General features: G+C 44.4%; 1 protein-coding gene across 1 annotated transcript; it reads left to right on the top strand.

The window, feature by feature from the left end:
* Positions 1-101: 101 nt before the first annotated feature.
* Positions 102-12,328, top strand: epsti1 (epithelial stromal interaction 1). The gene is made up of 10 exons (XM_034561312.1): positions 102-371; positions 1,576-1,634; positions 1,734-1,817; positions 1,934-2,007; positions 2,415-2,498; positions 4,641-4,714; positions 6,315-6,399; positions 9,920-9,987; positions 10,325-10,506; positions 11,633-12,328. The coding sequence occupies exons 1-10, from the start codon at positions 214-216 to the stop codon at positions 11,764-11,766; spliced, it is 1,002 nt and encodes a 333-aa protein (XP_034417203.1). The 5' UTR covers positions 102-213; the 3' UTR covers positions 11,767-12,328.
* The last annotated feature ends 14,257 nt before the right edge of the window (positions 12,329-26,585 follow it).

The raw sequence follows: 26,585 nt of genomic DNA, 5'->3' as shown, positions 1-26,585 counted from the left end.
ATGATGTCATGCTGTCATGTGCTATTGACATTTATTTATTATTATTTTTATAACGCTACACCTGTCCTCACCAGCAGATGGCGCTGTTGTACTAGGTCCTCCCACCACCTGCCGTCATATGGACATCCGTTGACAGCGACAGGACCACAGCACAACTTAGTACCTGTGTCGGTCTCTCCCGGTGTCTCTGAACCGGGCGGTGAAGGTATAATAATGAAGCACAACCAAAGAGACGTTCAAAAACAGCCCAGCGGTGACAACTCCAGCGGCGGCACTTCAGGAGCATCCGGAATCGAGCGGACACCTGAGGATCCGAACAGGGACTCACCTGACAGCGGGAATCCACAGCCGACGGACCGACAGCCGCAGTTGTGAGTTTAACACAATAGTTGTGTAACTGACGTGTCGTTGGGTTTATAATGGCGACACACAAAAGAGACGGGGACAGTTAGCGCTTCAAATAGAGCTCGCGACGCGGAACTTATCTCTGTTGGTGTAATACAGCTTTTATCACGGAATAATACATGTTGTTGTTGTTGTTGTTGTTGTATGGACTCGTGTGTCTGAAGAAAGAAAAAAAAGTTGAATATAATAAAATAAATAATAATGCTCCCGACTTTCACTTTCGTTATACATGATTCGAGAAGGAAACGGTGCCTTCATCGTTTCCAGGAAATCCCAGCGCGAGGAACCACAAACGTGGGCTCTGACTTAAAGGCCATTTTAGTGTATTTTAGTTTTTTAACACGCAATTGAATCGTGCTCTGGAAAAATAAAAGATACATTACTAATAACTTCAAAGCAACAGCAATGCAATGTTATGTTTATGTGATAAACAACAGATGCTTGGAGCTATTTACTTTCAGTTTCCTATTCAGCCTTCTACTTCCAGTTGAAGGCAGAAAGCTATTTAAGGATATTTTACTTTCTCATGAAGGCAGCATTTTAATATATCACGTGTTATAAACTGACTGTGTATATGTTTTTATATATATATATATATATATATATATATATATATATATATATATATATATAATACCATCATGTGGTGGAATGTGTAACAAACATTTACTCAAATACTCAAGTAAAGTTTCCATTTTATAGTGATTTTGTTCCATCTTACTGTGTACAAATAACTTGTTGCTGAGTTCATCGGAATACTTTGTATAAAAGAGTTTGAAAAACTCGGATTTATCTCTCGGGTCATAATAACCCTCACCTGAGCAGATAAAAAAAAACATAACCCAGCATAAATATATGCTGCCAATTAAACGGCAATGGGTTTGTAATAACAAGGGTGAGTTATCCCTAAATTATGATGTTTTCATATTGTTTTACGTTAAAAACATACTTTAATGTCTTTTTTCAAACAACACTGACAAGTTTATGGCCCACAAATACAGTTTGAAATGAACCAAAATATGATTATAGCAAGAAATATCTAATCAGAGAATGGGTAAACAAGACAAAACATATTATTAACCAAGCGTTCAGTCTACATTTTCTTTTTTACAGCATCCACAGCCCGCTTAGTCCCTAACAAGCTGTTTTGTGTCTCCGTCCCTGTCTCAGCTCAGGCGGATACACCATGATACCACCAATTGAGTCTAAGAGAGACAAGCTCCTAAGAGGTATGGCTGATGCTCTTATCCGTCCTGCCTGTATCATCTTGATCTTCGTACAACAATTGAAGTTTCTTTCCCAAGTAATGACGCGTTGTGTTGCTCTAGCTGTTCAGAAAGAAGAAGAGATTTGCAAGCGATGGAAAGAGGCAAACAGAGTCCCCGCTGTGCACATGACTCCAGAGACGCTGGGTAAACCTTAAGTACATCCAACGCAAATCATCATCAAGTGTTTATAAAACGTTATTCTCTGTTATTGCTTATTGCACATTACTGACACGAGGTAATGCACTGTTTACTTTATCCAGGTGGTAGCACAACATTGTCTGGAGCCAGAGAGAGGCAGCAGACAGACTCACGTTACTCCAAACAGCAGAGGAGGGTACTTCATTACATTTACCGTAGCAACCACACGTCCTGTTCGCCAGGTCAACCGGTTCACATACATCTCACAGCAATATCACAATTGTACTTAGCAGGGCCGGGCGATAATTCCATATGATCATTTTCAATGGAAGAACATCGGGATTAAGTCCATCGAGATGTCGTAATATATATATAAGATTTATTGAATTACCAGAAAAAAATGGAATCATGATGTATATTGTTATCGAGATATGAAATGACCGATATTGTGAACATAATGGAAGATTTTGGCCATATCTCCCATTTGAACACACCATTTTAGCGATGCAGTAAATATGTTTCAGAGGGGATACCTTGTCCTCTTTCTTTTCTGTGTTGGCGGAATTGCAAATAAATATTGAATGTGTTTGTTGCTGTTTCAAGCTGAAACAGGAAGATTTGGACAGGAGGAAGAGACAAGAGGAGGAGGAGGAGTACCAGAAGATGAAAGATATACAGAGGGAGAAGGTGAGACCGAGATTAAAATAACAAGAATGATATATGCTTTGGCCTTTAAACTAAACCTTTGTTCAATTTATCATACTTATTTATTTATTTTAAATCAATTGCCACCTCTTCTGTTTAGATTTCAGTTACATAGCTTATCATTACAATATCAGGAAACCCATTTCACACATTTTATATATTCAACACCCTTCGGAAGCCTCAACCTAAAGGATTTCCTGTAACTCCCAGACTGCTTTTTGACAAACCCCAGAGTTCCATTTTAGGAATGCGCTGCACTCCGCCACGGGCTGCGAGTGTCGGTGGGAAGAGCAATAGCAGTTGCAATGGTTGGTGTTTCTCCAGTGAAGAGTTGCACCACTTACTCAGAATGTGGCATGACTTGTGGCTGCATGTATGCATCACGGTCCATGAGTTCAGCAACGTCACACCGAGGCCTCTTCTGTGATGGATATTCCTACTTGTGATTGTTGACTAGTGAAAAAAAGGTGCAAATAACAAGTTTGAGCAAGAGTCTGAATATAATTTTAAATTTTAAATCATTATTTAATTATTTTTTTAAAGGCAGCTTCAAACAGAATAGTCTTCAGCCTTTATGTAAAAGAACTGACCTGCTAATTAAATTAAGTAGACTTTACCTTGCTTCTATGTAGAGCACTTTGTAAACCCTGTTTTTAAAGGTGCTATATAAATAAATGTATTATTTATGACTTGCTTTGGATTGCATTAGACTGTACAAGTGTACCTAATAAAGTGAACACTGAGTGTATAACAAGCAGGAAGGATGAGGGAGCCCCTAGTGCTAAACAAAGAAAATATATTAATTTCGGTCATTTTGGATGTGGTGTTTTTGAGTAGTGGGAGGAAGATGTTTCACCCTGCCACTGCACGGCACTAGTTTGTCTTTCATCAGTGAGACACAATATCATTTCCAGCCTCTAGATGTCAGTAGAGTCAAGCATCCACCTGAGCTGTAGCGGTGCGAGTCTGAGGAGAGTCTGGCATCAGAGCCACCCGATTTATGGTTTCTTGGGTTTACCAGCAGCCGAAGACGGCTCCCCACTCAGCTCTCAGACATGTTCCACTCCACCGTCTGGCCCTCGCGTACGGTCTAATAGTGGTTAATTGAGTGCTACAGCTATGTGGAAGGGTCGTTATTATCATGACCAAAGCAGTATTCCACAGACCTTGTCCCGTTGCGCCATGACCTCTATGAAGCCGTAGGAATGTACCGGGTAATCCAGCAAATAAGACCAGGCGCATCTGAAACAGCCACTTCTTTACTGGTCTGACAAGAGGCTGGCAGTAAAACACGCTTCTGGGTCATGCATCCATCCCGATCCACTTTGGTTTGGGATGTTTTGGCGTTCAAACCACAAAAACTGAGAATGCTACAGCTCATCCCTGCTCCTGGACCCAGCCCGCCTCTCTGATTTGATTTGCAGTAAATGCACACGGTAACGGCTCACGGTGCTGAACACAATCTCACAAAATGAAAATATAATTCAGAGACGAATGCTTTAGCAAATGCAGTGCAATTATAGGGAACTGAAAGGGAATCCCATCTCAATGGGATTAAGAAAATGGGATGCATCATCTTACAAAATATCACATGAAGTATAATTGAAGGATGTTTTCTAAGAAGCTTGAACTTGTAGATATTGTTTACGTCAATATTTTTAAAATACCACATCTTTTGACATGTGCCTCGTGGACTTTTTATTAATCTTTTTATTAATCTTTTGAACATGATTGAACTGTATCTTGGAATTCATTGATTTTTTGGTTTATCCACAGGCTTTTTTTAATTGAAGTTACTTTTATGCACATATTTTATCGTGAATTGGAAAGACACATTTTTCATGTCAGACAGCCACAATAAGTTTTCATGAAGTATGTCAATGTCATCTGTAAATAGTGTGCAACAGAACACTTTGTTCTGCTCTACAGCAGTAATTGCAGCTCGTATAACACACCGCATATATATATATATATATATATATATATATATATATATATATATATATATATATATATATACACTTGTTGAATGTGAATGTGTAACTGCACGTCGTTGCATGGTGGCAGCACGCCATGCATCCGATTGTGTGCTGTGGTGTGACTGCTGTCTGTGATGCTTTGCAGGCTCAGCGCCTGGAGGAGAGGAAGCAACGGGAGGAGCAGAGCAGGAGGGAGCAGCTCAGCCAGGATCACGCCAGGTCAGCCCGGATCAGGTTCACTCGGGTCTCGTCACTGTCACTGTGCTGTATTCTGTTGTTTTGTGGGCCGTGTTGTGTTCTTTCTTGCTCTGCAGCATCGGGTGTCACAATACCCAGATGATCCCCTGCTGACCTATAATTATCTCTGTATTTCTTTTTGTTGGCAGAAAAAGCCAAATAAGCATATCAGGGGAAGCGTGAAGAAAGGCAACATTAGCTTCATCTCCGATTACCTTTTTCAATCTTGGCAGCCAGTTTTCCTACTTGTGTAAAATAAGAAACGATTTTCTCGGGAGACATGCACGTCCATAAAGTTGTCTACAACCCCGCAGTGCTAACATGCTAACTAACATGGGAAAGGGCCAGTGTGTCGTATTCCAGGGGATGTTTTATCAGAAATGTAATATAATATTCACAACTATATTTTCATTTTAAACATCGGAAATTAAGAATTGTTGTGTTTTCCTTGGCTTAGACTGAGTCCTTCATAGCGACATAAGGAGCGGGTTGTCTTCACGGAGTCCGCCGTGTTGCACCGCCATGTTTCTACAGTAGCCCAGAACAGACAAACCAAACACTGGCTCTAGACAGAATGTTTTGCATTTTTTACATGTCCTCCGGCACGCTTGTGGCGCTGCGCTCACGTGAGACGCGGAGTGCAAAACCGTGGTGCTCACGTGACAACCATGGACTTGGAAAAGGAGGATGAGCCGTGGGAAATTCAGTTGGTTGCAATCTGCCACTAAATCCTACACTGAGCAGATGTTATTTGTTACTTTACCCGAAATTTCACTTAAAGCCTAAACCTGCTGGTGGCGCTAGGGGAAAAGTCTGAAGGATGTCCATGTCGCTCTCAAAGTGACCACTTCTTCATTTCTCATGTAGATTAGATATAATTGACATTATTTTTAATTACATTAATAAAAAATACCTGGGTGATGTCAATTAGAGTAATTCAGGTCCTTCGGAGCCATAGAGGACATTACAACTGTTTTCACACTGAGTAGCACTCTCCATGACGAGTGAACTCTGACTTTGACATGTAAAAACAGTGTAGTGCCCCTTTAAAATGACCAGGGATTTTGGATAATATATTGAAAGTATATACAATGATGATTTAGAGTTTCCTCCGTCTGCACATGGTTTCCATGCTGTATTCTCCAACAGTGCATCAGACCACTCTGAATCCATTACGCTGACAGTCGAGATGTTTTTGGAATATTATACGGAGTCGGCTCTGAGGGAAATGGCCTGTCAAGTAGCATCTCTGGCTTCATTACAAAAGAAACAAAAACAAGAGACAGCAGACCAATGTGTGAACCTGAAGAAACAATGAAGGGATTTAAGAAATGGGGCTGAGGATCCGGAGCGGGACAGCGCCGCTCTTTATACAGGGAGCGCGGTGTCAGCGAGGGACAAACAAACTTGGTCAACCTTGTGGGAATCCAGTACTGTCAGTATCCCAGGCCTGCGGAGCATCTGTGGAGTAAACAAATACTCCTCCATACCTTATTTATCTCCGTGTGTGTGTGTTTCCATGTTTGTCTTTTGGAAATGTGTAACTGCAAGACGGGCAAAGTAACGTGTGTATTCGTTGTAGAAAGAACGAGCGCTTTCTGCTGAGGTTTGACAGGACAGCCTCAGGTCCACCAGCATCCAGCTGTGCAGCGCACACGTCATCCAGGGTAAGCCTGTGTGTGTGTGTGTGTGTGTGTGTGTGTGTGTGTCTGTGTGTGTGTGTGTGCGCACTTGTGTGTGCTTTCACGTTTTGTTTGCGTACACGGCATCAACCCGTGTGCATGTAGATCTTAGAAATAAAAACAGGGGTAGAACGGTCATTCCCATTTATATATCAACGTTGCAGCATGGTCAGACCGGCGGCCATTTTGCCATTGTGAACTGTTGTTGTGGGCTAACTTCAGTAAAAGATATCGCAGACTCACTGGGGTTAGTTTGTGCAGAAACGATGTCCATTCTGCTCCTGTTCTGGTTCTATGATGTATACACATACACACACACACACACACACATACACACACACACACACATACACACACACACACATACACACACACATACACACACACACACATACACATACACACACACACACACACACACATACACACACACATACACACACACACATACACATACATACACATACACACACATACACACACACACACATACACATACACATACACACACACACACACACACGCTTGCTCTGTGAGTCCCAGGGTTCAGTGTTGAGTCTCGTATCTGTGGCTTTAGGGGTCGGGGACTGAAGCTCTGTGGTTATTCGCACCAATAGATCTGCCTTTGTAAGCTGTTTCCTGAATAAATACTCTCGGGGTGCGGAGGTTTCATTGTGCGGGGGCCGCGGCGGGTATTAAGCGGTATCCCCAGTAGGCCGGGCGGGGTGAGGAGCCAGATCCCCCTGTAATTATCTCCTGGTCAGAGCCGGGGCACACAGCAGCAGAGCAAGCTCATGGTCGTGTAAAAAGGAAGTGTAAGTACACAGAGGAATAGGCCACTGATCTTCCTCTCGCTTGCCACTTGATGCCGTCGGTCTGTCCGCTCCTTTCCCTTTTGTTTTCACTGCTTCCTCTTCTCAGCCTCTCTTCTTCTCCGCATGTTAGTTTTTCTGGGAGGGAACGAGTGGAAGCCGGAGTTCAAGGGACTTCCCAGAGTTCACGCTGAGCAGAGACGGAGACAAAACATGACAGAGGACAGAACACAGCGCAATAACCTGCGCTAGTAAAAGTACCTGGCACGTCAGTGCAAAAGAGGGCAACCCTCGTTGTGAATATCTTTCCTCTTAATTACCAATCTTTTTTTCGTGGGGGGGTAGTTGCGGCTATAAATCTTCAACTCAATAGCTCCTGTAAATCCTAAATGCGAAGAGGTCACAGGTATCCTTAGCTCAGAAAACAGATTAATTTGAGAGTGTTGACAGCTTCTGTCAGACACCAGGCTAATAGTTCCTCCCGGCTTAGTGTCATTCAGTGATGTTTTACCAGAGAAGAAGAAGAGTGTGCAGGAAACTGCCCCGAGGACACACGCTGTATACTCCACACTGTATTCGGCTGCGAGCGGATTATGTGGTGACGGACAGCGCTGTTAAAACTGCACACGCAGCTCCCTTGGTGGACGGAGGAAATGTTTTCTTCCTGGGCTTTTTCTCATCGTTGTGCCCTTGGCCTCTCTCACTCTCTCTCTCTCTCTCTTTTCGTTTTCACTAGACATGATTGTGTGTGTGTGTGTGTGTGTGTGTGTGTGTGTGTGTGTGTGTGTGTGTGTGTGTGTGTGTGTGTGTGTGTGTGTGTGTGTGTGTGTGTTTGAGAGAGACAGAGAGAGACCTTAGGTCAAACTGGTGGAGAAAGAAACAGAAAGCAGTCAGTTACAGTAATAAAGAAGTCTCTTGTTTTATGGTGGGACACACACACACACACACACTGACGAGTTAAATGGATTACAAAGTTCACTGGATGATTCCAGGGTAACAGACGGCAACAGAGACTCTCGCCTCCACATCTCACTTTGTCTCAACTCGCTTTGTCTCCTCACCGATGACGTCTTCTCGTCGCCCGTCTCCTCGTCTCATCTCATCTCATTTCCTGCCTCCTCCTCTCCCATCTTCTTTTCTCGTCTTTCCTTCATTGTTTCCTTTCCTTTCTCGCCTTATTGTCTTCTTGCCTCGACTTGCCTGTTTTGTCTCCTCTCATCCGTCCCTATCGTCTTTCCTTTTCTCTCCTTTCGCATCCTTTCCATGCCTATATTATTTTTACCTTCTAATTTCTTTCCTTTCCTCTTATTTAATTCCCTATCCTTTCCTTTAGTTTCTTTCCCTCCCCTCTCCTTGCCTCTCATTTCCTTCCGTCTCCTTTCCGCCATCCACTTCCCACTCCTTCCGTCTCCTCTTTTTCCCATTTACATCCCTCTCCTTACCTCTTATTGTCTTTCCTTCCCTCTTCTCTCATTTCCTTTCCTTGCCTCTCCCTCTCCTCTCTCAGACTCTCCCAGGCTGCAGCTCTCCCTGATAGATGTCACCGATTAGGAGATGAAAGCTTGCGGCTGCAGAGCAGCAAAAGTCAAACTTCTTGATGTGGTTCTTACTGGGACCCTGGGATCTGTTGTTCTTTCTGCAATGGCTCCATAAGACAGATTGATCTCCCCTTCATATCCTCTATTTGTGGGAGTGTGTGTGTGTGTGTGTGTGTGTGTGTGTGTGTGTGTAGGTGTAGTGTGTACATGTGTAATGGGTGTGTCTGAGTGGGAGATTGTATGCTCAGCTTTGATGGGAGCACAGAGCGCTCACACAGGTGGTTCCTTCTTCCTCTCGTGCCATCTTAAATAATCACCTCCCTTACCCCTGACCCCCCCTGGGACAGGACAGCAGAGAGAGAGAGAGAGAGAGACATTGGGTCAAACTATGGTGGAGAAAGAAATAGAAAGCAGTCAGTTACAGTAATAAGTACACAGTAAGCCTCTTGTTTTATGGTGGGATACACACACAAACACACACACACACACACACACACACACACACAGTAACACATTGAGGGGGAAAATAAAGAGATTAATACTTGTATGCATATTTAAAATAAAACAAACATGATTCAGTTTAAATCTGGGTTATTTAAATGTTCTTTGAGTAATTGGTTATACAACATGTTACCAAGTTCTCGACCCAGAAACGCTGCTTTGTACCTGCTACAAGAAACAGATTATACAGAACTGGTTATTGCACAAGCCAATAATCAAACTCATTGAACCTCCACCTCCTGGGTTTCATTTGGCCATATATCTCTTTATTCATGTTGTCCTAGTTTTTTTTCACGTTTCAGTATTTTTCTGCATATTTTGCTGCTCTTTTGCTCACACCCTTACTGCAGTAATCCTCATCATTTTCAGATTTTGCTTTCTTCATACGTCTTGCACGCGTTGGCTTTGCCATGTATTACTATTTGCTTTGGGTGTCAATGTTTTCATTTCCACGCCCTGATCCTTACAGAGCGATCTTATCTGATTCAATGTAGTATCTCCATATACCTTACATTCAGCAGAGCCCTCAAAGGCACCTATGTTAAATATAGACCTCTGATATTAACGCTGCTCAGTCACAATTTATGTATGTTTCCAAAAGGCAAAACACCTGAAGCTATCTTTTCCTTCATGAATCATCTTATTTTTTGGCAGAGCGAAGCCGTGGAGAGTAACCAGAGAGAGGAGTCGAAGGGTAGAGACGTACAGCAGGAGCACAGGAGGTATGTACAACATGTATACACACTGTTCTATTCAATTATGGTCTCGAAGTCGACTAAACTTTGAGCACTTCAGTGCACAGACTGAGGCGTCAGGTGGAGGACCTTTAGAGCGAGATGGATAGATGAATGGTTTGTTTTGTTCCTCCTGGTGGAATGACACCAGTGCGGACTGGCCGGGTGGGTGAATGTTAAGTGTGCAGTTTACGAACCTCCTCACTGTATCTTTTAAAAGCTGTCAAACATCCCCACCCCCCGCCACCACTCACTGCCATTTAGAGCGTGCCAGCGTGCAACGTTATAAAGTACGTCATTAGCTTGATTCATTATATCTTGACAGGGTGAACCAAGCCTTTCTGGACATTCTCGAGGGTCGGCCCGGGGGGAGAGAGAAGGAGACAAAGGAGGAAGGCGTTCAGGATTTTGGACACCAGCCGTCCAACCCCCCTGGACAACAACTGCCCCCCGCTCAGCTGAACCAAGACCCAGATCAGAGCTTCGCCGACTGGACAGATGTTGCTGGTGAGCGGAGAGTCTGTCACCTGTTTCTCACGCCTTTTTAAATCTTCGTCCGACTCGACGCCGGTTAACCGTAGTTTGTAGACGGGAAACATAGAACATGGGCATAAAATAAAAGCCTGACACACACACACACACACACACTCTCACACACACACAAGACAAACTGAAAGTAATTAGGCTCCTTTCCATCACAGAGGAAAATTCTCTGGAACCGTGGCCAGACTGACACTCTCAGCCTGCAGCCAAACGAGAACAATCGCACCCGTTTACAATTGGCCCAGCTCCACATACCGAGTGTGATAGCTGCCCTTACGTGCCCTTAAAGTGACATCTAAGTGACAACTTAGAGTCCAATTAAATTCATGCATTTTTCTTGTCTGTTGAAATGAACATGCGAAAGAGGTTAGTCCAAAAAAACGACGTATTTTGCAGTTTATGATCCATCCTCTCTCTGGTAGCAAGGCTCTTGCCTGTCCATCTAACCAGCAGCCACGGTAGGCCATTTCACAAGTGTGAGCTTCAAGCTGAATTACCCAAGAACATCTCAAACCTTCCATGCTGGCACTGCCGTTGCGGGTACAATTCTGCATTTCGGAATCCAACAACATCTTCGATCCACGTCAGGCTGCGTCCGCCAGCTCCGGTCTGTATTTCACCAGCATGCTGATGGGATCTTTCCGTGCCGTCACTACCTGCCGTAGCCAATCTCCTGCACGATCTCTTTTTCTGTCCCTCGCTGTTGCCCAGGCCTGCATTTGAACAGGAGCAGCCTGTGGCAGGGAGAAGCCACCGGACCGGGCGTCTGATTCCAGCTGAATGGAAGAGATGCCAAAGTGGTCAGAAAGAAGAGCTTTCAAGCCGCCTGAAAGATGTGACTGCAGTCTTTTTTTCTTCTCGTTGAAGTGGATTTTTTTTTATTTAAACAAAGTGCATTTTGGGGATTGTGTGTGCAAATGTTCAACCAAATAGATAGCTCATCTCCAACAAGAAAATAATAACACATTTGTCTCACTGCTGCGCATGAGAATGACAATCAAAGAGCCCTCTTTTCAACAGCGGCCTCATGGGAACAATGATGAATAAAGTGGGAACCATGAGGATGATTTTTTTCCTGTGTGCTTTCCAGATCCGGATTATGATTGGGCCTTGGAGAAACTGATGACCAGCTTTCCAGACTACAACAGGGCCTTCCTGGAGGACATCCTGGACCAATGCAACAGCGATTTTGAGCAGGCCTTCACACTGCTGAATATACATTGAATCAAATGTTATGCACGCTTAAATGGGAGGACCGGCTTTCCCTTAATATTGAGTTTGACACTTGGGGTGTTTGGCCAAGTAAAAATGTATAACCAGCGTTCATGAGGATAAAGAAAAGACCATGGTGGTGGATGTAAATGCTGACAGCTGCATCAAACATATACCTACAGAGCAGCGTTTGCTGCTTTTAATCTGTGTTTGATTATGCCATTAATCATTGCATGCACTCGTGAGTCATGTTGGGTCTTCGCCCTGACGAAGAGTTGAATTGATGTTCGTTTTCACCAGTTTAGCTGAAGGTCATCGTCATGACTCAGTCTTCAGATCATATTTGGGACGCTTAATCAAATCAGTGTGCGCATCTGGAAGAGAGCTCTCCCCACATACATGATGCTTTTTGTTTGTCTCATAATCAAAGTCACATGGGACGTATCGATTGCAGGATTCTTCAGGACAACAAAAGATTTTTGTATCCAAATGGGATTTTCTGCAGAAAAAGGTTTCAGTGCAAAGGCACAATAGCTTTGGAGGACTTCAATAAAACAGCTTCTTGAGAACGCTCCCAGTTTGTGTGTCGCCGCCATGTCCAAGCTTTCTCTTTCATCAGCGCGGGGCATCGAACAGGGTGGTTTTTCCAGGTGGGCAGTTGGCACAGAGCTGCTGAAGCTGAAGCTGTAGATGTCGGCCTCAGAGCAACACTGAAGCCGGACAGCAGAGATGCAGAAATCCCCTTTTACTTCGGCATGAAGTCATGCAGGAGGCGTTTTACTGCTGATGTCATCCAGCAAATGTCTTTGTGCGTGATCCTCAATTCTTTAAAAACAAATCTGGGCTTAGAAATTAAAGCAATAATAAGTTAGTATAATCAGAATCCGGTCTAATGTCAAGTTTGTTTTCACACACAAGGAATTTGCCTTTTGGTCCATAACAAAAGAGAGAATACAAAATAAAAGCAACATAAGTCAAGCAAAATAAATATAGAATAGAACAATGTACAGTAAAATATTTTGAATATACTATGACTATAAAAATATGTACAATATAACTTTCAACATTAAAGCTCAGCGATTTCCATGTGCAAAGGTTCACAGTATTAAGTCGCCAAGAATATGTGCTATGTATGCAGAGATAATAGTGGGAAGGGGGTCCTGGGCCTTGTTGATGAGGCCCGCTGCAGAGAAGAAATGGTTCTGTGTCACAGTAATGTCGTAATTAATGTGCTAAAAAAAACGTGACATTGTGGAGAATACCACTACCATGTCTGTGTGTAAAGAATGGCGCTGTAACCAGAAGGCGATTAGCCTAGCTTAGCATGAAGACTGGATACAAGGGGAGAAAACCACATTGTATATGTACAGAAGAATTGTATTGATGAAGACTTGAAACTAGACATTGAGACCATAAACTCATGTTTACAAAGTTTACTGAGGGAATAAATCGAGAGAAGTAGAGTCATTTTGTATAGACTTCTATACAACCAGAGGAGTCACCCCCTGGTGGTCAGTAGAGAGAATGCAGCTTTAACACATGAAGCATAGACTTCTATACAACGAGAGGAGTCACCCCCTGGTGGCCTGAAGAAGAAATGCAAGTTCAAGGCACTTCACTGGCTTCACTTCACTTTTCAAACCCGGAGGTTTGCCGACTGGAGAAAACCCACAATTTGAAAATGTATCTATAGTAATAAATCCTAAATAACAAACTAATACATTATTTGTTGTTAATGAAACACGATACCAGTCACATTCTTTTGGGAAACCAATTTTACCACTCAATAGTATTTGTATTATTAGTTATTTCATATTATGCAGCAGTTTGTGTTATGACATTTTAAGGAGAGCAGATTTATTTGGATTACTAAAGTAAGAATTAAAAAAAAACATGTAGTTATTGTCGGGTAGAGTTCAGTCTGGGTGGGGAATCATTAGATTCACATGTGCACCGCTATCAAGTACAGAGGGAAAACCCTTGAAATGAACTGGCTGAGTGAAGGTGTGTGGGTGGATGTGGGGACACACCACTTCTCCGTCGCCTAATCAATACAGTGCAGCTCTGGTCCGTGAGCTGATGAGACACGCGGGCGTGGGAAGGTATCGCATGATGTCTCCTCGGGCCGCGTGGATCTCTTACAGCTCAATCAGCTCAAATGGAAACAGCTCTGGCATCCAGGACAGCAGATCCGTGGCTGGTTCCAGGAAGCAGGTTCACCGAGTTATTTTGGAAAGAAATCCCCTTTCAAATTTGTTACACGGACGGACGTGGAAGAGAAGCGTAGGAAAGCATAAGTGCAAAACTTCAAAGACATATTGTGTTTGTTCAATACGTATAACAGGAATAACCTCATCAGACCACAAAGTTAATAAGGGAGAACATTTTAATCACTTGCTGAAACCCATCCGAGTTTATGTCCAGCTGTTGTTTCTTACCTCCCCTTGGAACTGGGGTCTGCCTTTTGAAATGATGCACTGTAACTTAAAGGTATAGTATAGATTTGGCGGAATTCCACACACTAGTTGATATAGTGCTAGTTGTGTATCTGTCAGATGGAAACAACGTTGATGTGAGCAGAAGCAAAGAACCACAACGGCCTTTTTGTGTCATTGTGTGTGTGTGTGTGTGTGTGTGTGTGTGCGTGTGTGTTTCATATAAGAGTTGCTCTGGTGTTTTCTTTGCATGAAGCCGCTCTGTAATTGTCATCTACCTTGTGCTCATATACAGCAGGTACGGCCGACGAAGGCGTCCCGGCCCATGTCGTTGCCGCTGTAGCGCCCACCGTCCGAATCTAGCCCCTTTATAATGTTTTTAACATGTTGTGTTCACGTTGTCACCTTTGTGCGTGCACTTTGTATTTGTCCTGCAGGGATTCCTACATGTTAATGTTCTTGCTCACTGTTGGTTTCCCCCAACTTAATACATCTGTAGAGGGAGATAAGTGTCAGACTTCATGTTTATTTTCATAGTAATAAACATGAACCATCATCTGAGCTTGATTACTAATTGTCCTCTGGAGAGCTGATCAGCTCAGAAAGCGGCTGACACATTAATAAGCAGGGCTGGTAACAGATTTCCAACCCTCAGCCTTGTTGTTTCTGCCTGACCATAAAACCAAAGAAATTGAAATCCTACAAGCTGTTGTGCAACTTAGCATGTTAAAGTAAGGACTATGTAAGACGCTAATCCTTGTGTATGCTTTTGACAACATGACTGTGACAACATGATTATAGTACACTGGGGGACTTATGGAGAAATGTCAATGAGCAGCTCCCCTCGGCTTTTCAGAGCTTTAGAGTTTCAGCTCATTGTTTAGCCATTTTCAGAATAAAAGCTGCAAAGAAAACTGCAAAAACTGCACAAAGAACTTCAAAAAGTGCACGATCTGCTCGGCAGATAAATAGACGGACATTTCCCTCAGAAGATGGCGGAGAGCAATAAACAGAGTTCAAAGAGAGTGAATATTAAACTTATATTTGCCAGGTGACCGAAGACATGACTCCAAATGAATCATCGTGCTGCCCTGTAATTCGCTGGATGCGTAAATAAACAACAGTTATATGCTAACAAGTTCGACATATTTACTCAAAAGGTGACTATGTGTCACAACTTGGGAAAAATAAATAAAAAAAAGTACTTTGTGTAACTTCAACCTTGTAGTTTTAGTCTAACCAAACCTCAACCACAGGAGAAAGAAATGCTCATAGCCGTGAGTCATCTCAGGCCCTGGCAGTTGACCTACTTTGGCCCGTAGGTACGAGTACATGTTTCTGATCCCCACACAATACAATGCAGGTGCAGGAGGAGACGGATTGTTTCCCAGCGCTTCAAAGTGGGGAGATCTCCGCCTGCGCAACGCAACAAACTCCACAAAACCAACACATCTACTCTACACCGACACACGTGGAGGTGAACGCACGGAAACACCCACAGCGCTCCTCCCGGAGCGAGGAATACCGCCCTCTTCCTGTCCGGTTGGTATACTGTTATGGTTGTGGTTGTTGAACGGAGATGAATCGCCGAACACGCTGCTGCACAGGAAGAGCCGGCCTTTTCTCTCTCATGCTAATGCCCTCCAACGCGGGTCTGTCCGTTTCCCCCCTGATGGCCACTGGGTGTGTCTCCGGGTGATAAAGGGACTCCGGTGAGATCAAATGGAAGTGGAATTTATTTGAATGAACTCAAAGGCTTGGGTTTGCATACATTACTGCCAGGCCTCACAGCTGCAATAAACATTACAGCTGAGCTTCCACCAGTGGGCTACGGGCTAAGACAAACATTTAGCCTGTTTAAGGAATTAGTGTGAGGTTTGATGTTTTACAATGTCACAGCTGCAGCGCGGAGGCAACTTCAAACAACTTGTGGTACCTTTTCTTCGAGCAGTTGTCGCTGTTCAAGCCACTGGACCACCCAGTGGTTGTCTCTGAGGATGGGCTGTCCATTACCTCAGCATATGGCAGAGTTACACACACGCACGCGCACGCACACACACACACACACACACACACACACACACACGCACACACGAATGAATGCAGAGGCCTACAAACGGTTGTGAGTTGGGGATTCCCAGAGAGCAGTTCATAGTCAGAATGAGGTCACCTCATACTGTAGTGTCACACACACACACACACACACACACACACCCCACAACTTCGGCGGAAAAAATACATAAATATAATATGTCCACTTCAGAAACAGTCGCACAGAGCCATGAATCTGGAGAATATTAAATATTGGTTAGAAAAGCATAAAGCATCTCGATATATGTCTGAAATCATCACCATTTGTTTTTTTAGCTCTGGGGATCGGTTCCTTGGAAGTCTATTTCGCATCAAGTTACAATGTGAGCTCATGTGTGACCAGCAATGTGAGACTATTAAGTCACACATTGCTGTGTTCCTCTGCCAAACTCTGTGCTTTGAGGCCAGCCAAAGGAGGCGCTCCGGCCTTTTTGCATATTTGCATATTTGCATTTTTTTCAAAGCTCTGATGACGATAACGTCGAAGTTGAGTTGATCTCAGCAGAAAAAAATAGATTTTTATCCACCGTTTGAAATGTGTTCAGAGATCGGTTCACCCAGAAAAAGTACCTTAGAGCTGAGATTAGAGAGAGAGAGAGAGAGAGAGAGAGAGAGAGAGAGAGCAGTCACACATTAGTCACAAAACAAACGGCGTAATTACTTTGACAAGGAAAATAGAATAACATAAATAAGCTATATGTAATGAACGCAAGTAGTTTAAGCCTTAAGTTACAACAAGGAACTTTTAACTGGTGATGAAACACAAATCCTAATTTGATACTGAAGCTTCTATATGACTTTCATAAGTAAATGAGACTAGCGAGATGACGGCCACATCCATATTATACTGTCATCTGTGAGGAAAAGTAAAGAAGAAAAGTCCGAGCATCCTCAAAGTCGGTGTCGGGAACATTCTGTGGGCACAATGGAGACGTGTTCCTCATGTCAATAGTTGTTAAGATATGTCACCAAATGCCAAAATGGTCAACCGGCTGGTGGTCAGATGATTGTGAAAGTAGGATTCATCCTCAGGGGACCATGAATGTCTTTATGAACTCTGGTTTAAGCAAGTCTTTGTATCGATGGACCAATATGCTTCATTGGAATTGTATAGATGAATATTGGGTTCAACACGTAATACGATGATCAATTTATACACACAGTTATGTACAGCTATGTAAAATACTCAAATGTGTTTTTTTCTCGGGCGGGAACTTGAATACGACAAAGATAAATAAAAATTTAATTTCAAAATGTAAGCAGAGACTAAATGTCTGTTGAATGAACATTACAGTATGAACAGAGACAGTGAAGCCCCTATGAAGGGTCATGTATGTTGACAGTTAAATGGTGCTTCCCCTCCCTCCACACAGGATGCTCATTGTGCGATGTCAGCTGACAGGAATGACTTCCTTGAGCGTTTAGTGATGTCTAGCCATGCAGATCCTTTAAGATATCAGCCTCTTTGACGTATGCACACAACCACAATACAACAGTTTCATTTGTGGCACTCACAGAGCTGACCAAATTACTTTTTTTGGGGGCGGAGGGGGAGTCTTCTCAAAAACAATGTCCTGGTCACACTGGGTAATCCACAGACCTCACTGGGCGGCTTGCACTGGGACCATTTCTTCAGGAGAGAGTATAGTTAGTTCCAATAAAAAACTCTTCACGATGAGGTCTGTGGATTATCCAGAGCAACCAGGACATTCTTTCTAGAAATAGATTTTCAATTGTAATTTTTCGACACGTTGAGCACCGCAAGCAGAATTCTGGTCACCCCTATTGTATCAGGGGGGTGGCGGGGGGGGGGGGGGGGGGGGGGGTGGCGGGGGGTGGGTGGGGGGGTGTTGAAAGAAATCTCACGGAAGGATATTTCAAAACTTCAGCACATAATAACCAAAACTATCTGCATGGTTAGCTACCACTCGCGGTGAGTGTGTCGTGTGTGTTTTTCAAGTATACAGATCCTTCAGATGATTTCCAACCTTCAAGTTGCCGTTGGCTGACTTTGAGCCGTCGTCCACGCAACGCAAGTCCAACGCTGTGCGTTTGGGTTTTGATAGCACCCTGCATGCATCCTCTTAGACTTTACATACGGGGCGTAGTGCTGCGATGTCTGTGCCGACTGTCATAAAACATTCCCCACTGAGAGGAAGGAGAGGTACATTTTTAGGATACCGGTAAACCTCAGACTGACCTGAGAAAAGCACGCCGGTCATGGGACGCAAATCACTCACACACCTAAAAATACTTATATATACACACTCGCACACTCAAACAGACACACATAAGGAATGTGAGCATGCAATGTGCATACACGGACACTATTGGTCTTACTTTGTATAACGCTTTCTCAAACACACACACACTGGATATGCACTCACAAACAATGTCAAACCACGACTGAGTCACTCTGCTTCCTGAGGGAAAATTGGCTCCACAAGGAGGCCAGTGAAGGCGCTCCTTCGACGGTCGGCCAATAGAGCTGACAGCTGAACTTTACGCTCACGTGTCCTGTGCGCTCCACACACACTCTGCTCACACTCATCCACTGGACCGCGTTCGCAGATGCAACATACACCCCCCAAAAAAACATTCAAACATCAAACCCTATAGGAAAAAAAGAAGGGGAAAAATGATCTACAAACACACACACACAAAAAGTCAGAGGACATGTTTGGAGCGGGGAGAAATACGAGGGATCCTGACGCAAAGGTATGCAGAGTTTTTGGCTCCTCGTCCTCAGTAGTTTCTTGTGTGGTCCACATTTGGCGTCTTGTGTTGCACATGCCTTGTTTCATCCGGCGTCTATTACACAGACGAACCCGGGGTCAGAGCACCAGATATTACCCTGTAATGAGGATTTATGGCATTGGTGACATCCTAGAAAGCAGTGAGATTAATACGCACTTGTTTGTTTCAGCTGAAGCTCTCGCGCTCGCTCGATCCAAGTCCGTGACACAGTTTTCCGGCTGGACTGCGTTTTTTTTCCATTGCGCCTACAAATTCATAGGAAATATAATGTGACGGAAAATGGAATAAACCGAGGAACTGTGGCTCTAATTGCAATGCAAGCAATGCCACAAAGTTACCAGAGGGGCCCGCAAACAGTAGATGACGGATGTGCGTGAATCAAGAACAACACGGCCTGTTGACTGTGAATTGACTGCACAGCGTTTTCTTTAAGCGTCAATGCCGTGACCTCCGTGTGTCCATTTAGCTCTAATGGACATGGCTCACTGTGTTTATCATGGCACACTCAGGTCTAATCTCCAGTGTTACGCCGGGTTACAAGTTCGGCTGCTGAAGAGAGGCGGATGCCGGGATGAAAGTGAGGTGAAAGGCTGCCGAGTTCAGGGCGGCATGTACGCAAACCCGCACAGGGGTCAAACCTTTTATGCGGGTATTGGAGTGACACGTGTTCTGGTGATGTGCCCCTTGTGTAAAAAAATAAATAAGAAGAATCCAAAATATAACCTTTCAAGCTTAGCAACCGTCGACAGGGCGGCCAAAGGCAACGTCATCATCGGATTGGTTGTGAGTTTCCTCCACCCACAGACTGGTTTGCCCGGTGCCCCATTTCTATTCTACTGCTTATACTGCGGCACAAACAAACACACACACACACACACACACACACATGCATTGCAGTGGGATGAAAATTACTGAAACCACTAATCATTTCAGGGCCACTGGGTCGATTCCCACTCGTCTTTAGACGCCCAGAAAGGCCGAGCAAAGACAGAGAGAGTTGTTCTGTTTAGCACCCACGACCCCAATCGCAGAAAAACGGGGGTCACGGTCATCTTCTTTTTCGTATGTCACTTCCACTGCGACGTCACCAGCTCGTAAATCTGTGCTGCGGCTGCTTCTATATGCTATTCTGAGTGGAGGTTTGGGAATAGAGCGAGCGAGCGAGAGAGAGAGAGAGAGAGAGAGAGAGAGAGAGAGAGAGAGAGAGAGAGAGAGAGAGACTGGGAGCGAGATGACAACGCTTGCAAACTGCCTGTGGATGCAGACCTACAGTGCAGTGCGGCCGGTTAGCGCAGCGTACAGTATGTGGTCCAGTGGGAGTCGACTGGGATTGTAATTAGAGGCTTGTTTCAAGTGGAACAGACCTTACAGTAACAAGGCTGTGACGGTGACAGATTGATGGCGCGTAATGGGAGGTTAGAACAACACTGGAGGTCCTCCTCATGAATGGATGGGCATTTTACCTTCGGCGCTGCAGCATGTTATGTACACGAGCTGTCCCCCACACCCCGAGTCTGGGAAAGAACTCGGGGGAAATCCCACGGGGCTGCGAATGTGCACACGAAGCACACGGCTGGTCGTCGCTCTGACACATTGTGTATTTATAGAGATAACAGAACCCAAATTATGTCACGACGGCAAACGACGAGTAGCCCCCGTCCCCGTCCCCGTCCCGTCGTCGTCGTTAATAAGTGTCCTGTCTGACTGCGGCGCATTGCGAAGGATTAACGGAATACGAATAACCTCCGTGGGAAAACAATTTGCCCAGTTGGTGTGGTCGTACTGGAATGACTAGGAAAGATTTAGCACTGTACAAATACTCTCAAACAAGAAGCCTGACAATGTTTCCAAAACACCCCAAATTGCTCAGGTTGAAATCAGAATGATTTGCGAGATCGCAGCCGGGCCAGAAACGTCTGGACTCAGGAGCAACAGAAATAATAACACAAACAACTTACGGTCCAGTGAACCCAAAAAAAAAAAAAAACCCGGGTCAGCTCCTTTCGCTAAAAACATTCCCTGAAACAAACTCAGTGACTTAATATAGCCGTTCCCCTTGGACCGGGCCCTGACCCAAGCTTGACCGTGTCCCGACCAAACCTGCGGTCGCTCGCTGTCTCACTAGGATCCTCGCTGAGGACTCTGAACTCTCAGCAACGCTTTGGCTCTGCGGACCCACACCATCAAGTCAGGGGTGCATTGCATTACCCAACGCGCGCACACACGTACACGCACGCTGAGCGTGCACACACTCACGCACTATAATGCTTTCTCAGAACACTGCAGCAGGCTGCATTTGCGCAAGGGCCAATTCAGAGCAATTATGGTCTCCCTACCAAAACAGGCCTCCAAGGACTCCGTCTGTCCAACAACGCTGCACAAAGAGCTTTATTTCACTGGATCCATCTCGTACAATAAATCATGGACGCTTACAGCGTAATTGTGATGTATATTTTCTCGTGGTCACGTCTTAACCAGACTAGCTCGAACACATTATGCTAAATGCTTTCTGTCAGGAATTTGGATGAGCTTTGAGATTGTGTGCCCTGTCGGCGCTGCCCTGCGTCTCTTTGGCATGTTTACGGCTATTGTCTTTCTCAATCAGATGCTCTGGGTTTCTAGAGCGTCGCCTGAACAATCCCAATCGGTTACGAGAATGATCCTTCAACATGTTCTGACAGAGTTTGCGTGAGGAATTATTTGAATGTCCTTTCTCCGGGTTCGGAAACCATTATTGGGGATTATCAGCGAAAACGACGGATAAAAATAGCTTCCGTGAGGCAGTGGAGGTCGGGAACCCCGATGGGGTTGCTAAATAATTTGGAGAACCAAATAAAGAGTGGGTGGAGAAGGTTTTTACATTCCACTGACTTAGAAAATATAGATTGTATTGAGTGTGTGATATGAGGAAAAGGGTGCCTGCACATTTCAGGGGGTGAGAAAAAGTCGGACACCAACCTGATCGTTCTGCGGGGGCGACTCTAAAGAGATTGAGAAACGCTGCCATAAGGAACAGGAAGTAATCTGTGCTGTGGAGCACAGTCACAATCAAGTATTTGGTATCTATGAAATCATAACAAGTTCAATATCAATGATATTTACAATGGATATACATTTTTTAAAGTGTTAGATACTTGCTCAAAGTAAGTCTATTTTTGAGAATATGAACCAACAGAAATGTCATATCTTGTCCATTGTGTGTGTGTGTGTGTGTGTGTGTGTGTGTGTGTGTGTGCACCAAAAACACACATATATAATATACACCTGTAACAGAAACACAACGGAAAAAATATGTTACCCTGAAAGGTGATTGATGCCCAGTGTTGTTCTCAGAAGTGAGATCTGCACCACAACCACGCAGCCAAACCCCTTTCACACACACACACACACACACACACACGCACACACACACACACATGCAGACACATGACGAGTGCATGAGCGAGCGTTTCCTAGGCCTTTGGCTTCTCTGTTAAGGAGTCTTACCAGAAACGTGTCCGTCCGAGATCCACCAAATCCGTCTGAGGTCGGAGTCACCGCCGTCATTTCCTACAGCGAGGGCCTCGTCCTCTCCCGACTGCGTCTGCTGCTCCATGACCACAGTGGGTGGACAGGCTTAACTGATGCCGTGTAATTGTTGCAATTATTGGGAAGACAAATCAAATCATGAGGACTTAGCTTGTCTCGAAATAAAAAGCCAGATATATTGGGTACCAGTCTGCTCCCTGTTGACATGTAGAGCTGTGACAGCCACTTGCGTAACGCTCGTCAGGGCCTCAGTTGAGAAATAGGTTTTGACTGATTTGCAATTGGGTTTTTTGGGGTCGTTATCCAGTTGCTTGTGCCGAGTTTGAGCGAGAAGAAGAAATAAAGAATTGAACGGACCAAGGATCAGTGGAAAGATCTATGCTCTTTTAATGCCCTTTAAATGCAAACACAATCAACTTGTGATGCTTTTGCATTCCAGGAAACATTATGTTGCCAAGTCTCTTCGTTTCTCTCTTTAGGTGTGACCATTTTCAACTCCCCACGTCTTCAGTTAATGATTTCCCCTGTTACTGAGAGGGGCTTTCAACAAGTTCGAGACAACAGATGGAAACTTGTAACGTGCAGAAAGTGCATCAGCGCAGCTGGCAGCGCCGCGAGAGGGTCGGCCTCTTGATTTCAGATGTTTTGTGGTTGCGTTGCATTCTGGCCCGCTGACGCAACTGTCAGTAAGAGATTAGCCTCTTCGCCTATTTTAAAATCTATTGGTGGCAGCGGACAGCAAAGCACCACATCTGCTATTTTGCTATTGTTTCCTGATTGTTTTCTCCATGAACATGACATCACTTGTGTGTACGTCGAGCCAAGAGATGAAAAAGACAGTTTTCACTTCATTGCACGGAACCTCTTATGCTCAAGACCAAGCTACGAGATAAGAGGAGATGAACGATCAGTTCCTCGAAGATGCAGCATTCATTTCTAATGTGGGCCAGGGATGCTAACGTCACGTCTTGCCACATGTTTGCTCAGCGCGCCTGATTTCCGTGACATTTTTTAAGCTCACTCGAACTTACAGTAATTTGTTCTTGAAAAGTCTCTGCGACTCGCGTCTCATTTTCACTCGGCGTGAAAGCCACATCTGACACAGGAAGCAGGAGAGGAAATGCAAGGGCACTACATTGGTTGCCTGTGGGCGGTTTCAGCTTCATGACCTTTCTAAATAAAAAACGCAGATGTGCCGTTTCACTTTCAAACAGTGTCTTTTGGTTATTTCTAATGCAGAGTTTTAGCAGATTTGTACCCTGTGAGCTGCAGATGCACTAAAAAAGCCTTGCAGCCCCCGAGGGGCGCGTCATCACGGCCTGCTCTGCACCAACACGCTGCCTCCACCGTAATGGGATTCAGGGCAATCAATATGAAAGGCCTATGCCTGTAGAGTCGGCCAAGCATGCAACTTTTGTTGATTCCTGAAAGTGAAGTGAAGTCACCCTGGACAGCAGTGACGTCTGCAGCTGCATTCCAGCTCAAGTGGTGCTCTCGTACGAGCGGGGCGACCGAGGAGCCTCACGGCGTTTTTTGTTTGTTTGATTGAACGCAGCCTTTTTTCGCTTGACTCCGCTGTGAATAATAAAAGTAATTTACCCGGCTCTGTGGGAAACGTCAAACCCGCAAACGATGTTCAATAAACATCCAGCCAATCTGGATCAATGTCTGGACAGTGTCAACGGGCCGAGACAAGGAGGCTTAGCGATGGCAGTGACACACGGCACGGTACAGTATCTGAACTTTTACCCCCTCTCTCACTTTTAATCTGCACGTTGTTTAAACTAATTGAGATCGAGATAAATCTGTCAGTTCGCCTGCCTGCGGTCAGGGAAGCGAGTGTTAATGTCGCTGGAACACGCCGCCCGAGGATTCCCTCAAATTCACAGTTAAGAGGAATAACAGTTGTGCGGCTTAAGGGTTGAATACGGTTCTGTGTGTGTGTGTGTGTGTGTGTGTGTGTGTGTGTGTGTGCGTGTGTGCGTGCGTTTCTGTGTATTTGTGTCTGTTGGCTTGAGGGACTATACAGTGACTCTGAAACCAAAAAGAGCCCAGCCCACTCCCACAGTGGAAAGAATGATGAGTTATTCTGCAAATGACACTATGGACCAAAAAGATGCTTGTCTGAGGTGAGACACTAGGCATCGCATGTGTGTGTGTGTGTGTGTGTGTGTGTGTGTGTGTGTGTGTCTGTGTGTGTGTGTGTGTGTGTGTGTGTGTGTGTGTGTGTGTGTGGAGGGACAAAGCAAATGAATGCATGCGTGAATCACCTTGCGTGCAGCAGTTAGCTATCACATTTTTGGTTTGTGTGTGTGTGTGTGTGTGTGTGTGTGTGTGTTTATGAATTAGTGCTCCTGCAGATAATTCTGGACACCATCAGTGCGGAGTGTTTGGTCTGTAAATCCTCCATTGTCTGTTGTGGTTTCAGTGTGTGTGTGTGTGTGTGTGTGTATGTGTGTGTGCAGTGAGGGGCCCGACCCCCCCTTGTTGTACTCTCAGTTCTAATCACATGCAGAGGAATCTGTTTATGGTGTGTAGGTGTGTGTCCATGTGAGCCGGTGGGTCCGTGTATCGTGAGACTGCAGGTGCGGATGCATGTTTGGGTTTATGAGTGTGTAAGTGAGTAAGTATAGTGTGCCAGAGAGCCTATCTCCCTTCATGTGGTCTCTGGATCTTGCCACGGTGAGCATAATTGTGTTTACAGTAAAGCTACTGCCTACTTCAGACTGGCCGTGGAACAAACACTTACTGGATAAGAATCCAACCGGGGGCCAAGTTCTGGAGAGTGGGATTTAAACGCTGTATGCACAAAAGACAACCATCAACTTTTTTTGTTGAAATCGTTATGAGTATCTCAACCTTAACCCTGACATGTGTGAACAATGCTTTTTTCACAGTATTGAGGCCCAATCATCACTAATATGTGGACACAAGCACTTTGGTAGCCAAGTGGTAACGGCACATTTAATAGTACCTGTCCATGTGTCAAGTGTCCTCGAGTGAGACACTGAACCTCGACTTGCTCCCCGAACTCTTTACAGCAGCTCACTGCTCCTTAACACTTCGAATGGTTTAAATCCAGAGGGTCAGATTTCGTCTTTGTACCTGCATGTTAGTGACGATTGTCGGAGTTACATTGTGCGTCTCAACAACGCTCAAGTCTCTATCAAAGCCTTTCAGAAAACCTGCTGCTCTCTCCGTGTGTGACCAAAGTCCAACAACCATTTATTTAACGCAAACCAGGACGACACAAGCTCCTTTAAAATTACCTAATTTAGGCATACGACATGAGAAATATCAGAGAAATGCAGCGTAGTTCGTATACAATCCATCAAATGCTGAACCAGCATGTGCTGGGCTGCCTCCCAAGGATCCAGAACACAAAGTCCATGCAGTGAAGCGGTCAACAACAGGATGTTCACTCAGGACTGTGACACGAACTGTTCCGTGTCACCCGTGAAAACCAAACAATGACGACTTATTTTAATCTCACTTTGGTTCCGTAACCCAGAGCACAAGCTTTTCCTAAACCTTAGTCATTTTGTTGCTCTGCAGGTGCTCGCATGCAGTGTTAGTGTCGCTTGATATTAGTAAGAGAACAAAGACAAATGTGTATGTGTGTGTATGATAAAACATCCTCACCAATGTTTGAAAGTCTTGACTTATATCTTATATCCCAAACTCTTAAAATAATATCCAACAGCATTCAGGTTGAAGATCAACTCAGTTCACGACAGTTTCTTTCCAAAGATATCTGTACGTTGTTCTGTTCTTGGTCAAGGTTCTTAATCAATACCCTTTCCGAATGATTCAAGCATTACAAATGCCACTTGGTCTCAGGGTTGCAAAATTCTGGGAATATTCAAAGTTGGAAACTTTCCACGGGAATTAACGGCAATAAACGGGAATATACGGGAATATACGGGAATTAACGGGAATAAACTGGAAATTTGGGGGTAATTTAACTGTATTTACCTTGTCATAAGCAGACATGCATGCAAACATTTATAATACACCTTT

This window comes from Cyclopterus lumpus, chromosome 21, assembly GCF_009769545.1.
Source record: "Cyclopterus lumpus isolate fCycLum1 chromosome 21, fCycLum1.pri, whole genome shotgun sequence".
In the NCBI taxonomy this organism is placed as follows: domain Eukaryota; kingdom Metazoa; phylum Chordata; class Actinopteri; order Perciformes; family Cyclopteridae; genus Cyclopterus; species Cyclopterus lumpus.
This window is presented reverse-complemented; position numbering and strand designations above follow the sequence as displayed.